Here is a 20543-nt window from a genome sequence, read left to right on the forward strand (position 1 = left end):
AATTTCCCGGTGTTTTGAGCGGGCGCCTTAGCCCGCTTCACGCCCGGGGTATGTGCCAAGTCACCAGGAACAACAACAACAATCGCTCATCCTAGCGACGAGCCGCATATGCGCAGTACGAACAAGTTCAGAGTTGGTGTCCAACTGGTCCAACCTTGGTATGGAAAGACTATTGTTCGGCGTGTAAACATTTTGGTTTGCCTTCCCGCCGCATTCTGTGCCCACTCACACAGCGACGATACGCTCTAAACGACAAATAAAACACTACGGCACAATAAAAATAAAAATAAAGGGCGATTGCAGCGCCAGACCCCTCTGGCGCTGGCTATTCGAAGCTCCACGGTCGCCAGGGGCCGGACGGCGCCGCGGGTGTCGTTGCGGGCAGCGTGCCGTCATGGCGGCAGTTGTGGCAAATCGCCACGCGGAGACCGCTGGTGGGGGTGATGGGACGGAACCGAAGGCAACCAAGGACTCGGGCAGCTCGTACGCGCAAGCCGCGACCCGCGTGTCTTCCCAGGAGCTGCCAGCGGTGTCGAACGGATTGAGCGACCAGGGTGGCACGGGCTCGTCCAGGGGCCTAGGCCTAAGCAGCAATATGGTTCGCCCCGGTTCGTGCGGCGGTGCGAACCTCCCGGCTGACGCGCCCAAGGCGAACCCGTGGCTGAAACGCAGCGACGCCTCGGGAGCAGCCACAGTCGGAACAGGTAAGTGCTCACGCTCCTGCCAAGAGCCCTGCCACCCGCGCGCTGTGTGCCATGGAGCACCCTCGGCGCAGCGTTCAGCTGGCGCACAACGCTGGCGGTGCTTCGTGGTGACGCTGCTGCTTCTGCTCGACAGGACGTGTGGCTTGGTGTAGCCCGCGAGGCCCGCTTGCTTGTCTACCGGGCAGTCGTAGGAGGTCGTGTTGTGAGCGCAGCTAGGCTACAAGTGGTGTCTGCTGTGCCGTAATGCCCAGCGGTGATGTTTTTGCGGAGACGTGCCGTCAGCGTGGCTGGCTCACCTCCAACGTGAAAATGTCGGAAGTTCGTTGAAGACTCGGTTTAGCCCATGTTGCCCTGTTTTCGGCAGCGCGAAACGACACGTGACAGCGCTGACCGCACAACTGCAGTGGAAGTTTACATGAACCCGTGCACGTGTGTGCTGCAAGATGGGCAAGTGGTCTGTCAGCTTGGTGGGTCGCCCCGAGGGCGGATTGTCTGGGGGGCGCGCCTGTGCAGTGGAACCGACGGGGCTGTTCCGGTATGGACCACCTGTGTCCCAGTTTGGTCGAGGGAGCGGGTGTTCAAATGGCCGGACAGAGATGGAGGAAGCACCAGTTGCAGCACTAGACGTCAACTGTGAGGGGGGGGGGGGGGGGGGGGGGGGGGGTATTGGGCCTATTGTGGCCCGCCTGTCTTGTTGGGACAAGCAGTAGAACATTGGGAAACAAAACGCTTTCGTTTGTCAGGAGGGAAATGCATAGCTTGCACGTGACACCACCACCACCACCCTTCTGCACTGCTCGCAGCTTCCCTAGCGCTGCTCGAGGTAAGAGCATAAGAGCAGGAGATATGTTCGCTGCCTTTCGCCGTCCACGTAGTTCACCAACATGGTAGGTATCGTGACGTCAGTGCAAGCAATGTATAGGCAGTGCAAGTGAAGCTGTGATTGGCAGTGTCCTCCCAAGCCTGCCATGCTGCAAGAGAGGGCTGTTTTGTGGGGCTTCATTTCATCGCGCAGCTGCTTGCCTTGCCAGAGAAAGTTGGACGAGGCTTTTGGGGAGCCGTTTCAGCCTGCCTCTGCAGGTGGAACCGGCCTTCTCCTTACACCGTTTCTCTGCTTGTGCAGGGCCCTCCCCGGGCGCAGCCCAGGGCAGCAGCCAGCCGAAGGCAGCTCCAGTGGCGGCGGCAGAGCGGCCCAGCAGCAGCCTGGTGCAGGGGGAGGAGGACTGGCCCAGTCTCGGCCCAGCCCAGGCACCTGCGACACAGGTCAGCCTGGCCTGTTGCCGGCGTCTCCTTTCACACGCCTGAGTGTGGAGCCGCCTTACTGGGCCGACCTAGCACTGCCATCCGCAATAAGGCAGCCAGGGGTGTGGTGGCCCCCTCTTGCTCCTGCAGGGCCCGTCTTTCCCAACAAGCTGCTTGTTGGCAGTCTAGTCTAGTTCACGGAACGCAATAAGCCTCCGAAGGAGATTCAGAGCATGAGGACGCGGATTTCATTCCCGGCCGCTTTTCTGATGGAGGCGAAAAGCAAAAACACCCGAGTGTTGAGATTTCGGCGCACGTTAAAGATCCTCAGGTGGTCAAAATTAGTCCAAAGCCCTCCACTAAGGCGCGCCTCATCGCCTGCATTACGTCATCGCGTTAAACCCTACAATCAATCGATCAAGATTCAGAGCACACACTAGGCTACAGAGCAGTCTTATTGAAGACTATAGACCTTGTGCAAAAGTGCCTCCATCTACTGGAAGAAAACCGAAATGGGCAGGCGATGCCATGTTGCGGGGTCGTGCTCACGGTATTGCCTCCGGTCTGGACCATGTGAGCAGCTTTCTCGATTCAATGAGTCTTTTACTTTCACATTTAGAGCAAAATAGTGAGCGCTGACTAGTGTCTGGACCTTTCTGTGTTCTACGCATTTGCAAGTGATTTCGCAGATACGCATTTTGCGTCAAAAAAAAAAGAAAAGGCGGCGAAGCTTTCTGGGGCTTTTTTTTCCTTCTTCTTCTTCTTCTTTGACGTCACACTGAAGGTACAGATGTCTGAGCATCCTGCACCAACTGGTGATGATTCTCAGAAAATCATTTTCTCTGAAACTTTCGAGCAGATTCGGGCCGTCCAAAGGCTGCAAGGGGGGCGGGCTCCTCTTACAGCGATTAGTCACGTTTGCATCCTAGGCTGCTCTGGGATGCAGCTGAAAGATGCCTACAAAAGAAAAACGCACAGTAGAATATACTACATTCCTGTAAACGTTTTTTATTTTTCTTTGCAGATGGCTCAGTGCATGCTCTCTACATGCCAGAACTTCTTGGTTACTACCAAACTAAGAAGCAGATTTCGTTGGGATCTTTTCAGAACCATAAAAGAAACAGTACCACACTACAGTGAGTCCAATATCGCAGATATAAGTCAGAGCAACACTTCATTGAGCATTAAAGGGACGCTAGAAAAATCTCTAGATTACGTGTTCACGACAACATTTGCCAAATATTACAACTCTGTGTAAAGCAGAGGCCGCACAAGCCTGCTAGAAAGATCTTCCTTTCCTTCCTTGTTTACCTGTGAACCCTCATCACCATTCTCACACACTGGTGTAAATTTGAGATTCTGATGCAGCTACGGCGCCGCTATTGGCAAGTTTCCTTAACACCTTCCTGCCCACACCTATTCAGATCAATGGTAAACTATCGACGCTTTCAAGTTCAAGTTTTGAAGTTTTCTCGTTTGAATTTGCCGCTCTGAGGGTTGGCACCATCTACTAAGTGGTAGATGCACTTACATTCTTTTCCTTCTGTTTTTCTGCTCGCCGCGATTTTTTTAAGCATCATTGGCGTCGTGGTGGGCGCTCAGATGATGCGGAGATCGTGTCGATATCGCGCGCAACAGTGCCATGGAAACTCGGGATTTTTAGCGATGTGGACGATTCTGCACGCGACTTTTTGAATGACATTAGCAGCAGTGACTTCGCGGACAACTTTCCGTCATCAGATTTCATCACCGAAAGCGACAGTGCGCCATACCCACCCAGACCCTGGTACACCTGTTCAACACAAGCCCCAGAAAATGCAATGGTATCAAAACTGTAAATTGTGCTACGAACAGAAGAGTGGAGCAAAAATTCAATGTTTTCTGCCATGCACAGTGGCACGAAACCCACTACTGCTGACGATTTTTTTTTTTGTAATTATGTAGCATTACCAGGAGCTTGGATATTTCCACAATAACGCTTGTGTAGTAAGCACCTCCCAAATCTCCAAGAATACCTTATTACTAGCGACTGCACTCCTTAGGCAGCAAAAGAGATCGAGTTAACCCTGCGCTGAAAGTGCTTCCTGTACCTTGGTTTTGCACTTCACAGTAAGTTTCGGTTGATTTTGATTTTTTACCTATATAAACTTCACTGACTCTTCTCCTGCCTTTTGTTGGCCTTAGATTTACTACAGGCGTACCAATCAGTGAAGCGTCGCATGTGCGCTTGTGTAGAGCTATTTTACTTTTATCGATTTCACTAAGAGCCACGTTGCTCCGGGAGTAAATCTTGTTGTGGCTTAGCTTTAGCTAAATGAATTGTGATGGCTCGTTGGCGAAGGGTCAGAAAGCCACGCAGTAGGCGCCACAGCCAAGCCTGCGAGACTAGGTGTCACACAAAACGTCGTAGGGAATCTGCACAGAAGATGGAGAGAGGATAGGTACCGTATTTATTCGAATCTAGGCCGGCCCCGATTCTAAGCCGACCCCCGAAAGTCCCAAGTCGCAGGGAAAAAAACAAACTTACCTCGAATGTAGGCTGAAGAAAAAGGCGAGGTCGGCGTTCACCAAAAGAAAACGCGTTTATTGAACATGAAGATGCGGTGCTCGAACTCAATCAGTTTCTCTTCAAAATCACCGGGCAACTTCTGGGCGCTTGAGGTTCGACGACGGAGGCTAAAGCCGAAGTGCTTCATGAGTTGCTGTAGCCAGCCTCGACTGGCTTTGATGCCCGTGATAAGCCTTGTTCCCTTGAAAGCTCCCTTGCTTTTGCCTGGAGCACTTCTGTCGTTACTGGAAGGGCAGCTGCTCGCTGCGTTCGAATGAAGTCGTCAATGCCATCTCCATTTCGTGGTGACGGCCTTCTTGTGGTCCGGTGAATGCCATCCTCGTTGCGGCGCACGCAAATATCCTCTCCCGTTGCGTCCTCGAACGACGGACATTTTTTCCATCCACGCCGAAGTCCCGCCCGGTTTGAACGTTCGACGACAACTCCGTGGCTGAAACAACTTTTCTTTTAAAAGCGGCACTAAAATGGCACCGCTTGTTTGGTGCCATTGCGCTGTCAAAACCAAACGCCACACCGCACGCAATGCGCAGGCCACTATCCTCACAGTTCAAAATGGCGGCATCGCCCCCCAGCTATGGCCCCTTAAGTGGCTACTGGCTCGTCTAGTAATGGCTACAATACTTTCTTTTCTGGGTGGCGCTAGCTGCGTGCCACTTCCCTCAATTTCACTTAGAAATTGGCGCGTGTTTCAAAATCGTCGAATCCAAGCCGACCCTGGAGTTTGATATATCAGTATTTCAAAAAAAACTATCGGCTTAGATTCGAATAAATACGGTATCACTTGTCTTTTAGTTTGCACAGTTTTTCCTCTGGAAAGTCAGTACTTGCTTTTATAGAAGCCTTACTGGGCCGAATTCGGTGAAGATAGTTTCCATAATTTTCCACTTTGCCATGAGTGGTATCGCAGCGATAGGAATTTCTCAAGAGGTACATCCCAGCATGTAGTGCAGCTAGAAAGATAATTTCTTTTGCAGTGTGAAGCTAAATGTTTCAACCTTGCAATAAGTTGAACAAAATTTGAATTTCATGTTTCAATAATTGTTTAGTAGTGTTATGATTGTTCGATTGTTCAAGAAAGTTTATAATTTTCTTGGAAACTAGTTACCTTACATCAGAACTGATTGGATATTTGAAATCAGCCAAAGAGAGTGAACAAGCCGTGAAGTTTCATCAAAATTGGTTTGAAAGCAAGAGTACAGTTTCTAAGATCAGTTGTGTCCCCTTAGTTGCATAAACGCACCCAGAGTGGGCGAAACATGGCCAAGGAACTTGATACTTAAATTTGTGCAAGTAATCCCACAATGTCCACTGCCCTTTGAAAGGACACTGAAACGAATTTGTAAACTTGCTTTTGTTTGCTTCATCGTTTATCCAGTTGATAAAGCAGGTAACCTGAAATAAAAAATTGCAAGATGTTGGACTCTAGAAATCTGCTCCTAAACAGGTGTGCACTGCACTGGTAATTGCCTTTTACAGCTCCAAAGCTGCTCCAAAACAGCACTATTGGTGCTTGCTGAGCTGCTCCGAAAGGCTCCAGCCCACGTCTACTGCCGATTTCCGCTTGGCACAACGATCATTATCAGATGACTTCCCCTTGCCATGTGTCATACCCCACTGCAGGGTGGAACCAAGGGAGAGGAACGACTAATGTCATGCGCTCTGAACATCGTGGCATGTTTCGTGCAGAGAAATGCTTGCTCAAGCTTGGCAGTTCTGACGAGGGAGAGGGCAGTTCACATCTTTGGCAGTTGCCTACGACTGCGCGTTTGTGGTCCCGTATCGAGTGGAGTAGCCACCACCTTCAGCCCTAGTCTCTTCTGCTGAACAGCCCCAGTGGGCACTTCCCCGCCTGCGCGAGAGGTGTGAACCCGGCCGGGCCGACTAGAAGGCAAACTGAACTCGCTGGGGAGAGTCACGTCGAAACAACTGCATCAAGCAGTTGCTGTGCTGTGGGCTTCTGCGGAAGGATTTCCTGCTGCTTTTAAATGTGACCGTGAGCACAGCGCTGTGGGGCCAAGTGCTGCCCTCAAGCAGTGATTCCAGGATTGCCGAAAGTTGCCCTGCCGTTTTACACAGGTGGACACCCTCAACGACATGCAGTGAAAAGGGGCACTTGAGATTGGAAATAGGGTTGCCACCTGCCCGGTTTTTGACTGGCCCAACCGGTTTTTTAGACAGCGGGCCGGCTGTCATTGGCTGGTTTTTTGGCTGCTGTGTAGAGATTTTTTTTTTTTTTTTTTTGCATTTTATATGGCAATTCAGCAAGTAGGACGATGCATGTGTGGCAAGCTGCCCAAAGACATGCGAGCGGACAAAATACGCAGGCGAGTGCTGAGGTACCACGGGGAGGAACAGCAAGGCGAGAACAGAGCTTTTGATGGACAAAGTATGTTTGGTTACTTTTGAGTGCAGCACATTCAGGGCAAGAACCAAAGTTTTAAGTCACTTGCAGTACGCGCATTATGTTGATTTCTCTCTAGGAAAACACTACAATAATTAGAATTGCATGCCAGAAAAATGTGGCGTCTTCTTGTCAACAAAAATTCAACCTTGTATACACCCCTGCCCCTTCCGAAGGGCCAATTTTTTGGGGGGGGAGGGGAGGGGGGTAGCAACGCTAATTGGAAATGACCTGTGCAATAAAATAATTCTAGTAGGAGTGGAGTTTTTATTTCTGCAGTTTAAAATTTTCACTTTTTTTTTTTTTTTTTGCTTGCAAATGCTACTGGACTTGCAACATGCAGCAAAATGCTGGCGCTGAGATCAGTTTCTGCCTTGTGAATGTGAGGGTTTGTGTTGTTGCGTGCCAAGCCCCTCTGCAACTGGAGCTGAGCTGGCGTGGCTGTGCAGGCGGTGGCCAGTGAGGAGGACTCTGACTCGGCCAAGGAGAATCGTGGGGGAGCGGCCAGCAGCACGCCGGACTCGTCGGCACGCAACACGCCCCGCTCGGGAGCCCGCCGGGGGGCCAGGCAGCGCTGGGTGCCGCTGGACATCGAGGCACCACCCAAGCCTAAGCCCACCCACCGCAGCACCAGGGCCCCAGGTGCTGCTGCTGCTGCATGCGCTTTGGGGACCACTGGGGGGCCATTTGTGTAGGAGTGGCACAGCACAGACGTTAACAGAAATGGGTCATGTGAAGCATCTCTTGAAGGCGGAAGTGCACCGTGCACGACCGCCACAAGCATCTGCCGGCATGGAGGGCGATGCGCGCCCACCGCCAGAACGGCACGATTGGCGAACACCAGTTCGTGCGTCCGTGAATGGGCATGATAGTGTGTTGAAAACTTGCACTGGAAATCGTCCTCGATGTGGCTTGTGAATGCGGCAATCGAATAACTGCGGCAACGCTAAGCCTGCTTTTTGTGAACTGTCCACGGGGGGACCAGTTTGCCGCAGTAGTGCCATGTGTAAGAAATGCGAGCTGTTAGTGGATATGTCCATAAATTGCTGTGTGTTGGGCTTATCACTTTCGTGAATGTGGGTAGTCCAAGAAAAAAATTTTTTTCCTGCCACAGAAAATGACACGTTGAAGTGTGAAATATGAAATGATAGAGGAAGGATAGGGCTTTCCAATAGTATCAATTTCAAACAATAAATTATTATGATTATCAAAAATAATCAGAACACAGTTACTAGAAAAAAAATTATGAAAACATCAATGCTACTTTTCACAGGGTAAACAAAAAAAAATTGAAATATACACTTATAATACAAACCCTTATAGAATAGTACTGCAAATATGAGCTGTGTAAGCACAAAAGTTATTTACAAGCATACAAAAATATAAGCACTAGTGCCTATCATGCCACTGTGCGAAGCAGTTTCTCGACGTAGTGAAACTAAGGTTGGCTCCACTGTGCAGCCAGTGCCAAGTGGCCTCGCCCAAACGAAGTGGGCACGCTGCAGATAAGAGCTGTGACCTTTAGAACAGGCCGGGTCTGTTAACATCAACCCACGGCAGCGATAGAACGGCCCCAGGAGAAGGCAAAACTTACTGATACCTGCTTACGTTCCGGGCCAGTTTGACGCACTTGCGCTGTCTGTACTGAAGTCTGACGAATCAAAATCGTCTTACGTGTCTGTGCTGCTACCATCACCCAGAGATTACAGCTCAGATTTATCAAAATCCGTCAAAATTCGCCGCTCCCGTGGAGCATTGGCAAGCGGTATCGATGTGGCGCTCTCTGCCCCAGTTGGCCTTGTGCCATTGAATCCCAACCATGATCATCTAGTGGCATCGACGCTGCAACCAAAACCACTTGCACCCGACAGTGAAGGGGCTTTAAAAGTCCCTCCTTGCGGTGCAGTAAAGAAACTCAACTTTGGATTGTTTTAGCTGTCCAGAAATGCCCGAAGAGCGCTGAAATTTGAATTTGTATTCGATAGTGTACTGTCGATGGCAGTTGATGCAGTCACAAAAGTGTTAAAAAAAATTTTACCATTGTGCACGAACACGAAAAGTTTTGCAGATCCATAAAAATTTACCAACAACCTTGTTTGCAGGTTTTAAAATATATCACTTGTGCCCTTAAATAAAAAAAAAAAGAAACATTTCGGTTCAGCTAGTTTGCCCAAGATGGCGCTCGCTGCCTTGCAAGTGAGTTTTATTTTTTATTTGGTTGCAGAAGAATTTATAAAGTGCGAAAACTAGGCCGTTGGGAACCTTTTTGTGAAAGTGTAAAGCCTTTTATATTTGAGCACAAAGTCCCATGGGAACGGGACCAGGTGGTGCCGATGTCTCGCCACACGACTCCTGGGGGAAGGCTGCCAGCAGGGTCCTGTCTCAGCTCCTGCAGCCCCTGCTGCTCTATGGTCTTTTCTCCCCCATGAGCTCCACACAACGGGCCTGAGTAGTGCGACACTTGTGCCACCACCGAGCGGACTGTGCACCAGTGCTGAGGCTCACCGCTGCCCCTCTGATGATTTTGTGCAGCCGCAGCGTCAGAGACCCTGGAAGGAGGAGGGGACCGGCGAGGGCGCAGCTTCCGCGGCCGCCAGCGGGGACGGCGGCCACCCGGCTGGGTCACCGGCCACCCACGACCCCCAGGCAGAGGTACTGCGGACACGCTACGTTGGGCGGCACTGTGTAGGCATAAAGGGGGTGCTGAAACCCAGGCTAGCATAAGGCCCCTAAAATGGCCAAGGTAGCGCCAACTGCTCCTTCCTTCACCTTCGCTCTCCTCATTTATACTTTCTACTCGCCCGCGGTGCCGCACGCCCTATAACTGCTACGGTGCCACCCTCTGTGTGGACCCCTTCAGAGCAGACACCCTCGTAATGCTAGGGGCCTGTTTGCTGTGAAGTTTTTCGTGCAGTTTGCTCATATTTTTGCGTGCCAATCACTGTTTGGTGGCATGTATAGGTGGTATTCACTGAAAAGTTTGGCGGGCGATTCCTTTGCTTGGCAACACTGAAAACCGCCATGACTGTGGCCACTGTGCTTGCGCATGCGCTTTGTGCCTGCATCTTGCAGAAAAAAAAAACGCCAGTGTGCATCTTCTGCCACAATTCAACACTATTCTCGGCGGTGGCATCAACAGATAATTATTAATTGCACTCACATTATGTGATGGCACTCTGCTTGCCACCAAGCACTTTGCCTTTGTCGGCTCGGCCGTGGCGTCAACGGATATAATAGCGACGTTTTGAAGTGATGCTAGGATATAATAGAGAAAAGTAAAGATTAGAAAGGTGAGGAAAGAGTTGAGAAGGGTAGTTCAACTATGGTTGATCCAGTTGCGCACAACACAACATGCCTCAAACAGACGTTACTAGTAATGTTGCCTCGAACGCTGCTGGCTGGCGCCATGCTGCGTCTGCGAGACGAGAAGCCTCGAAGAATATGGTGAAGCATGGAGGCGAGCAAGCTTGCTGGGACGGGGAGTGAAGTCTGCGGTGGTTCCAACCACTTTAAAGTTTGCTGGAATGGAGTGTGGCCCAACAGACTGGTAGCGGAGAGCGGCAGCTGGCACTCGACGGCCCACACTGGCAGGGCGAAAGCCGGGTGACATCCAAATCAAAGGCGGCGGCCTGCGTAGACAACAGGCCGCCGAAACGAAGCCCTTTGAGAGCGCCTTATGGCGAAAACAATGCTATGCGATACCCGCCGCCATGATGTTGGCTCCATGTGCCCGTTGCTAAGGCGACATTCATGGTTGCCGGAATGCGCGCCACACCAGTGAATACAATGTATAGGTTTTTAGAGCCCCGTTTTACCAACACGCACCAAGTAAGACCGTTTTGTTTTATATTTTTTGTCTACAAGGGAATATTTGTGCAGGGTGGATGCCGCTCATATTATGCAACATCTCAAGATAGTTCGCTAACGCGAAAGCAGAGTCCTTCAATGCCTCTCTGGTCATGAAACTCCCGGCCAAGTTTCGTACGGGGACAAAGGCTACCGCGAGTGGCGCCACCGCAGATTGGAGGGCATCTGGCTGCCGCCGCTGCTCTGTAGCTAGGCCGGCAGGCAGGAACGCAGCAGCTGCATGCCCGTTCGCGCCACATTTTTTCACCACTCACGAAATGATAAGTCCATTTGAGCGGCCCACGACACGTAAAGCGAACGCGCACTGCTGATAAGGCGGCGAGCGTCTGTTTTATCTTACTCCATGGTCCGTTCCCTGCCAAACGCGCTCTGACCACGCCCCGGCTGCCCTCCGATCAATACCAGCGCTATGGTGGCTAGAAGGGGGAGGTGGCGTCACCGCGCTTGCGCCGCCGACGGGAAAGCGATTCTTCGTTTCATGCACGGCCGCGGTGGCCGGGGTGGCGCTCCGGTCAGCACTTCGATGCCTGTTCAAAGCGAAGCGCGGCAAACGAGCGGGGTTGGCACATGACCAGGCGAGTACACTTCGTTTGAAATGCGCTTTACATTTCGTCGTTTGTTTGTTAGTTCGCACAAGTGTTTCTTTGTGCCTTGTAGGCGGAGTTTGTCACTTTTTAAAAACTAATTTTCTGTTAGTACTGAAAGCGGTAATCCAGAGCTCATTGCGTAAAACCGAAAGCGTCGCCGACGCACTGCTCTGCGAAAAAAATTCTCGTGACCGACCTAAAATTACGAGTGTTCCGATCCCTACTATTTATCCCAATGTCTATGAGTATTTACCAGAGAAACAATCCCATAAAAGCTGCCTCTTTGCACAACGACGCTACCGACGCTGGAGACGAAAGCGCTCGCAAGAACTCCCCAACCGTGACAGATATCGTGAAATGTGAACCGCAAAGCACCTATTTGGCGAAACACGAGATTGCTGGGGTGACGATGTTCATTTACAGTTTCTACCATGGATCACCAGAACCTTGCATTTGAAAAAGTCGTTCTCGTATTCACTACAATCGAGAGAGAGAAACAAATTCTTTTATTGAGCCCATTTCAGGTGACGCTCGCAGGCGTCAGACGGGGTGGAACTCTATTAACGAGTCCCATACCTTCACTGGATTCGAGTGCAGCGTTGAAGTGATAGTGAAATCTTTCAAGTCACACTTGTCAATACCTTAGAGGTCACTAACAGTGCAATGGCGCAAGAGCTGCTTGTGGAAGATACCTGATACCGTGCAAAGGGTTTGGCAAAAAGGGTGAGTTAATTTGCTGATAACCCCAAACGCCAAGAAAAGACCTGTGCATGGTGTGAAGACCTGTGGTGAGAAGACCAACTGTGCATGGTGTAAAAACCTATTAAAATTAAAAGCGCTGTATTGGCAGAGTAAATTAGTTTATTTTCCTACTCAGGAGGAAATGCTGCTTTATGAGAGTATACCTACGTACGGTTTCACTCTTCGTACGTCTTCGTGTAAATGTGAAAACTGATCAACGTAGTTGAAGATGTAGCAATTTAATTTTTTGTCATCGAGATTGAACACTGCAGCACTCAAATGCAAACTTTTCCCATGGCATTTACAGTTCAACATTGATATTTCTGCATTTTAAAAAAATAAGGTGCCTTTACGGTTATTTCTCCTTATAGTATGTTATTTCTCCTAATACATTTTTTTATTTGCTTTCAGCAAAATGTTAGCAGTCCGAATATGTGCAGGAAAGAGATTCTAAACTGAACAATTTGTTCCTTCTACTAGTAGAAGTGAAAGGCTGCAGTCGCAGATGCAGACCCTCAGAATTTCTGTTTGCGTGTAGTCGGTAGTATACATTCGGCTTTGAAAAAATGGTAGTTTTCGTGCTTTATGTGTTTATGCGAACGGGTATGGTCTCTTCATTGTATTTTGTTTTAAATATACAGAATGGTTAGCGTGGAGTAGTCGGGAGCCCAAGATGCGTGACGTTCCGTATTGCATAGGTTATGCGTATCGGAACAAAACGCGTCGAAGTGGTCAGTGAGAGCTGCGATGTATGTGCCACTCCAAGCTACTTGCGTGCTTAGTAAAATTACACTTGCGCGTGCGGCGAACTTCTGCCGGTTTGCGCTTCCGCCGCGCGCCGAGTCGTAGAGCGGGCGCCCAGGCAGCCCAGGCGGGCATCGAACTACGGAAAGCAGCGCCACCGCGCCAGGCATGAACCGGCGCATCGCTTTTGATTGGCCCTTGGCGTCACCTCCCCCTTCTAGCCACCATACCAGCGCCGCGGCGCGGCAGTGAACGAAGCTCTCCCATAGCGTTATGGCGAAGTTTCATGACCAGAAAGGCATTGAAGGACTCTGGCGAAAGTATTGTACGTGAGCATTGCAAATTACTCTGCTACGGCGCTTCCGTTTTTGCATTCGCGTGATTAAGTTGTGGCCGAGACTTGCACATGGTTCACGGTACTATGGAACGCGTCACTCGCAAATTTCGTTGTTCAAGTGCTGCACTGGCTTTCTTGCTTTCGTGTTTCTTGCGTTTGGTGTAGTAAATCATTAAGTGGCGCTCAGACTGTGCCCCACATTTATTACCGACATACATCCAACCTTAAGGGGAGACGTGGGTCTTGAAATGAACTTTTTTATTAATTGGTCTGTGATAATGAAAATCACTGTGCATATGTGTTTTGTCTTCCTCATTTCAAATATGTAATTAGTTTTCAAGTGGTATGATTATTTTTTTAGTTATAAAGAAAACACTAGAGCCTAATTAAGTAATTTCTTACGGGCCTTTAAGGAACTTTTTATTAAATTTTTCTTAAAATAAATGGTATGGATGTGTAGCTTAAGACCTGCCATGCATGCTGAAGCTATTTATATTCCTGTAAAGATAGTTGATTGGATAGAATTAATAAAATTATGCCAAGTACAGTTTTCTGAAAACTTAATGACCTCTAATTATAACTCATAACATTTATTTGAGGCAAAATGAGCCAATTAAAATAGCTTCAGCATGCAGTTCATTTTATCCCGAATTCAACGGTATAACACTTGTAGAAATCCTGTAAGGCTAGGCACATATGCAAAAAAAGGGAAGCTGAGAAAATCGCAGTTGAAGTTTTACTACAAGTGAGTTTTATCTATTGAGCATATGAAAAAAAGAAAGGTTCTAGAATGTAGCTCGCTTTTCGCTCAACAAGAGCATACCAAGTTTGCTGAAATCCGTTGGTGGGAAAATTATGAAATCCTCTGTCTACAGATGGCACCTGGCAGAAAAACTGAACAAAAGCAAAGCCAGAACGTTGCTTCAATTTTTATGCTGTTGGCAGCGCGCCGTCACTCTTTGGCGACTAGGGCTGAGGTGCCGATCGTGCACCACAGTTGTAAACGTTTATTTTGTTATGTTACTGCTTCATTTGTAGCAATCAAATCGGATTTGCATCGCGGGAAATGAGTTGCAGCGAAGGGGCTGCTAACGGAATGCCCGCCACTGTTCTGTAACGTGCATGTGCTTGGCTAGGTGGGATAACCACGTTTTCGGTCTAATCTACTCGTATATCACGTCACTAACGCACATTGTGCTCAGTGCGAGCATTTATAATTCCCAAATCGCTCATCTATATGGTAACCTGCCGACAAGGAAGCGCGCGCCGGAGTGCGGGCCGACCCGCCGCGGCATCGTTGATAACAGAATGAACACACTTCCCTTGCGACGTCGGCGTGCGGCATCCTCCACTTTATCATTTCTTTTCTTTCTATTTGCAGCTGATCAAAAGATAGACGCAACTTAGTGCCCCCGCAGGCGTAATCATATCGCTACGCTATCGTCTCGGCAGCCCGCGGGGGCGCTAAGCCTACCTCCGTCTCGGCGCCGTTCTCGCGAAAAGTCGTCGTCAGACACGCAGAAAATCGTACTCCAGGCGCTTTTAATACTGCTAGTTCTTCCTTTCAGTTATCGCTAGACATATTTACTTTATTTTTACGCCATGCGGGGCTTTTGCCGGTCCTCGCATAGATGAATACATGAGCCGTTGCACTGTGATGAGAGTGCCGAGCAGACGACCCACGGCGCCCAGCCAATGAGGTTGCGCCATGCGGTCACGTGCAGTCAGTAGCCAATTGGGCGGCGCGTTCCGTCTCTTTTCTACCCCGGTTTCACTCGCAACCAATGGACGAAACGGAGTGGTTCTGGCGGGGAATTGAAAACGAAAAGACGCGCTTTCGAATGAGACCAAGATGGACGCCGTGGGGCATGTAGAACCCGAGGGGCGAGTCGTCGAAAAAATGCTATTTTCGCGTCGAATCTTCGCCGATTTTAGCGGGCGTCGGTGCTATAAATTGATATTATGGCTCAAATACGTACTCCTGGGTCTGGATATTTTGCTAACCGGTAGAAAAATAGCTCTACTTTCCGAAAATGGCGATTTCTAAAAATCGATTTTTTTGGCCAAATTTCGGGATTCCAAGACCCGCGTCTCCCCTTAAGGGGGGACGCGGCCTTTGAAAACCAAAAAATCGCGAAATAGGCGATTTTTGGAAAACCATGTATTTGGGTTGTATATGTCATAATCTAGCTGTTCTGAAATAATCAGCTCCTAATTCATCTTAAAAATGTCAAAAAACGGATATATAACCAGCCGCGGGATCTCCCGAGGAGCGAGCAAACGTGAAACGGACCCAAATTTCGCGCGAACGTAGCCGCCATGCCGCTCTCCGTAGAGACGCCATTTTTATCTTGTTTTGTTTGTGAATTCTTGCGCTTTTTTTTCCCGCCATTACTGCTGGCGGCCGAGGCGTGGCCGAGGCGTGATAAGCTTGTGATTGGGGGACTTGATTGATTGTAGGGTTTAACGCGCCGACGCAACGCAGGCGATGAGGCGCGCCGTAGTGGAGGGCTCCGGATTAATTTTGGCCACCTTGGGATCTTTAACGTGTGCCGAAATCTCGAACACACGGGCGTTTTCGCTTTTCGCCTCCATCAGAAAAGCGGCCGCCGCGGCCGGGAATCGAACCCGCGACCTCGTGCTCAGCAGTGCAACGCCTTAGCCACTGAGCCACCGTGGCGGGTGATTGGGGGACTTGCAGCGCTTTCGAGTTTCCCGCGTGCCGTGCATGAAGCTACGATTGGACCACCTTTTCGTTCGCTTGTACGCTCATTCTACTTGGTTTTTTGCCGTGCTTACGACAGCTGACGTACTTGAATAGTTCGGAGTAGCCAGCCTGATCGTGTACGTGATCGGACACGATGCGGGGAGTGAAGTTCAGGACGCTACACGCATTCGGTGCGCGGAAGCGTTCCATGAAGCTTCTTCGCATGGCCAAGAAGGTGGTGCAGAGCATCGCTAACGAGGGTGTCAGCGCTTCCAACGACTTATCTCCTGCCCTGTCTGTGGAAGACTTCGATGCTGCGAGTGTGTCCGGCGTCTCGAGCGCATCGACCTCGGCGACCGCGGCCTCCATCTCCGGTCTCGCATCAACCTCGACAAGCGGGAACGTGTCGCGTACAGTTCACTTGGAGACGCATTTCCTAACATGCGAGGAGGTCGAGGCAGCGAACAGACAACGTGCTGCTGTTCAAAATGAACTTGGTGCTATGCCGGCGACCCAGAGGAAGTTCGAAGCCATGGATCCCGACCCTGTACCTGCTATCGCTACAGGTGAAGGTGGGAAGTTTTGCTTAGCGCAAATGCAAATATTCCTTTGGTCCTCGATTCCCATGGAGCAGCATGTTTCATTGATTGCTGTCGAGACAGCACTGCATGAAGCCATGCTGAGGTACAATGCGGGCTGCTACAGGGCTACTCGAGAAATATCCGCGTCTGTGGGGCACATCACACCAGGCCATCTAGCCCTCCAGCGAGCTGCTGAAAAAGACGCCCCGCGCATGAACAAGGCCAGGAAACGAAAGCAGGAGAAGATGGAAAAGCAACAGAAGTGCGCCAAGACCCCTCTATAGCTATGCTGCGGGGGTCCTTCTAGAAGTGAAGATGTGTCCACAAACTTTGAAGGCCGTTTTCTCAAAATGAACTTTTTCCCTTTTGTGACTGCTTATCCCAGTGATATCTCAAGAAGTGCTTGTAAGATTTTCATCCCGTTTTTTTTATTCTGTTCCTTAATAAATTTCTGAGGGCAAGACAAGTCAATTTTTTGAAATTTTTGTCTCTTGATTTTGTAAAAAATCAAAACAAAATCATGTTTGCATGTTTGATCAGCAACACTAAATTTAATGCTGTGCTAAAATTTTTCTGGTGAGAAATTTCAAAAAAGGGCTCTGTCTTGCCCTCAGGCACATATTCAGGAATAACCATAATGAATTTCGTAGTCGCAGCACGCTTGGCTAATTCTCCGGGACTGGGATAAGAAGCCCATACAAACCATCATGGTATACCCTCATAATTTGAGAACTAACCTGCATAGCTCGATGAAACTTAGCACTTTTTCTAATGTTGATGCTATAACAATACCCTGAAAATTTCATTCAGATATCTCAAGAAACAAAAAACTTAGTCACCAAGGGTAGCCTCCTCCCTTAATTCTGTGCAGTTTCCAGTGCTTTGACATTTTTGTAGAACATGTTTACCTTCATGTCGTTATAGGCTGCTGCGCAAAGATTAAAAAATAGGAACGTTAAATTACGTCGAGCAGCCAGTCGTGCAGTTGGGCATACAGTGGAATCTCGGTCATACGAATCTCAAGGGGCGGCAAAAATATTCGTATCACCCGAAAATTCGTATCATCAGAAAACGAGAAAAAATGGAAATGTGCTGCGCATGCGACAGGCGGCGGCAATATGGCGTCGGCTCTTGCCGCGAAGAGGTGCAGGTAGCTTCAGCAACCGCTTCTAACCTTTTGTTAAAACGGAGCTCAATGTGTAAATTAAATTGCTCATGCGGGAAAGGAGCTGACAGTATGGGAGAAGCACTATAAAATGTCATCTACGCCAAATATCCACCGCGGAGGTGGCCCAGCCAGCTGCTGCTAGCGCTCCGAAATTGCCGCAATCACAATGAGGCGCGCGTCTCCCTATTGGCGCAAGTCGTGAGGCTCCTCCCAATGCAGTTACCGGTAACCGAGGCAGAGGCTGGCGCCTGGGTGCCGGGCTGAATCGTCAGCGCGGGCGTCAAAAGAACGCGCGCTCATCGCCGACGCGACGCGCGCACACGAACTCAAGCCTGAACCGCATGCCATCCGGGCGCGTCGGCGTTTGCGCGCGCGTTCTTTAAAATGACGCGCGACGCGCGCGGCAGTGGGAGGAGCCTGCCGACTTGCGCCAACGGGGAGGCACGCTCTTCATGGCGGCAGTTTGAAAGCGCTCCGGACAGCCCGCTGGCTCCGCCGGAGATGTTTAGGCTTACCACGGTGGCGGATATTTGATAGGCGCTTTCCCTAGCCGCGCGGACGATGCTTTACAGTGTCGTTTTCGGACTCATCAGCTCCCTTACTTCATAAGCAACTTCTTTTGTTCTTTAAAGAGCGGTCAGAAGCGGTCGGTCGAGCCACCCGCCCTACTTCGCGGCCGTTGACGCCGCCATGTTGCCGCGGCTTACCGCGCCGCGCGCCGCATGCTGGTGGTATTCGCGGTGGCGTCAGCGCGCCTGTGGCTTGCGCGGCGCGTTTTCGTGAGCAGAAAACGCTCCATGCAGTTCACGCTTAATGATTTTGTGCCTGCGTGCGACCAAGGCCACACGGCCGCACATACACTCCCGCCTCCCGTCCACGCCGCAGTCATCTGCTCGCGGCTCGCGTGTTCGTATCACCCGCACCGGGTGATAAATGCGAACGGATCATCCGAATTTTTTTACATTGCGTACAATGCATTTTGGCCGGGGAATTTCGAAAATTCGTATCACAACGAAATTCGTATCAACCGAATTCGTATCACCGAGATTCCACTGTATCTGGAAAATGCTTCACAAAGGAAATGCAGTTAAGGGGGGACGTGGGGAGCAGATGGCGAAAAGTGACCAAAAAATCGTTTTTTCCGGAAGTCACATTTTCGGATTGTACGATTTATATTCTATGCATTCACAAAGTTTCCTCGCTGAAAACCATCAAGTGCCAAAGAAATATTTATTAGCTGAGATGATAAAATATTTCCGCAAAATGACGAAAACACGGCAATTTTCGCAAAGCTGTATCTCCGGAACGGTGCTACCTGGCGCCGCCATCTTCATCGCGTAAGATCAGCCGAGTCTTCTACGTCAGCTTTCTGTCACTGCTTTCATTGTCGCTCACTCACAAACGCACAAAGGGCAGAAAAAGACACTGAAACGAAGCAATCGACAGATTAGAACGCGCGATTGGGTGTTGCCATGGCAACAAGATGGCCGCCGGGCGGTTCAGATGATGCGCAGTTTGCACACAGTCCGTTTCGCTAATGTTTTCCTCTGTTTCGCAGCCATTGCAATTCTGCGCAGTGACGTTATCGTTATGATGACAATAATGCTTGAGATTTTGCACCAGATTATGAGAAGCGCGCTGCTCTAAAGACGCATCGAAAACGTGCCCGCAGCTTCGCCGTGGTTTGTCCTTCAGTGGGAAACGCAGTGCGTGCATGTGTCTACAATCGGGGTTAGTGAAGTGAACTTTTGGACTCATTGCGATGTTATAAAACGCCGACTTATTCCTGTTTCACTGCGAGCTTGCGAGCTTCGGGAATGGAACTGTCGCATTGTGGCACGCGTGGTGCAAGTTCGGCGCACGCTGCATTGCCGCGACGTGTTCGGTCAGCGGCCGATAGCGGGATCGTTTTGCTATTGCGTGCGAGTAATAATAATTGATGTACGTAAAGCGAAATTTAATGGTAAAAGCAGAGTGGCTAAACATAGCAAGCTTACCTAAATTAGTCATGGTGAACGTGTGCGTAGAAGATTGTAAGGGGAGGGGTGCAATGAACCGTCACCCAACATGCGTAGTTCGTACAGCAAAGTCTGGGATTGCAAAATATTATTTTCAGTGTTCAATTAGATAAGCCTCCTTATGGTTGCAGCGTTTTACAATTTGACATTTTTAATGGCACATTTTGGTGTCTATTTTGGCAATGCTACAAGCATTATTGTTTTGCCTGAGGAGAAGAGTGTGGTATGCTAATAATAATTAATGAACTAATTATGTTAAAGTATATATTCCGATTTCAAATAGCTTATCTTACGCTTGTGGTGCCTTGATATAACCTTTTGCCACTGAACAGCCCCATGTACATGCTCATTGTATTTGCATGTGAATAAACAACGCACACTACAAATATGCACCTTCTTGCACGCAGCCATAATGAAAGCCAATTAGTGAAGGAGGGAATGCATGCCGTACAGCCTGAAGAAAATATCCCCATGAACTTTGTGAGCCTCCCAAACATCCCCAAACCTCCTATTAAGACGTTTGTAACTTCACAGAAAAATGAATGCATTGGGCACATATGAGACATTCATATGATACAAGCATGGGTGAGACAGCTGCGCATATTGCGCAGCTTTGATACAAATCAGTTTTTTTGCGCCAAGCTGCTCCAGAAGCTTGAAAAGTGCAAAAATTGCACCAAACTGCTCCAAAACAGTCTGAAAAAACGATTTTGATGTGCACATCAGTTTTAGTGGAGAAAAATGCCAACTTGACGGCATAATTCTCGAGTACGCTCAAGGTGACTGTTTTTAGCAGTTTGATTTATTGGGTAAAAAAACGTGCATCAAGAAAAAAATGTCCTAACGATTTTTTTTTTTTTTTTTCGAACTACATTGG

The 20543-nt window shown here is 49.3% G+C and overlaps 1 protein-coding gene across 1 annotated transcript in view; it reads left to right on the plus strand.

Annotated features, from left to right (window-relative positions):
• Positions 1–339: 339 nt before the first annotated feature.
• The window catches only part of LOC144174316 (la-related protein 1-like), a 29195-nt gene continuing 8991 nt past the window's right edge, over positions 340–20543 (plus strand). The window contains exons 1-4 of the mRNA XM_077702950.1: positions 340–704; positions 1828–1967; positions 7366–7558; positions 9449–9568. Of these exons, the coding sequence (XP_077559076.1) occupies positions 395–704; positions 1828–1967; positions 7366–7558; positions 9449–9568 (763 nt within the window). The 5' untranslated portion in view covers positions 340–394. The remainder of the gene's footprint in view (positions 705–1827; positions 1968–7365; positions 7559–9448; positions 9569–20543) is intronic.

Source organism: Haemaphysalis longicornis, unplaced genomic scaffold, assembly GCF_048455015.1.
Source record: "Haemaphysalis longicornis isolate Haplotype H1 unplaced genomic scaffold, Haemaphysalis longicornis Haplotype H1 scaffold_3, whole genome shotgun sequence".
Taxonomy (NCBI): domain Eukaryota; kingdom Metazoa; phylum Arthropoda; class Arachnida; order Ixodida; family Ixodidae; genus Haemaphysalis; species Haemaphysalis longicornis.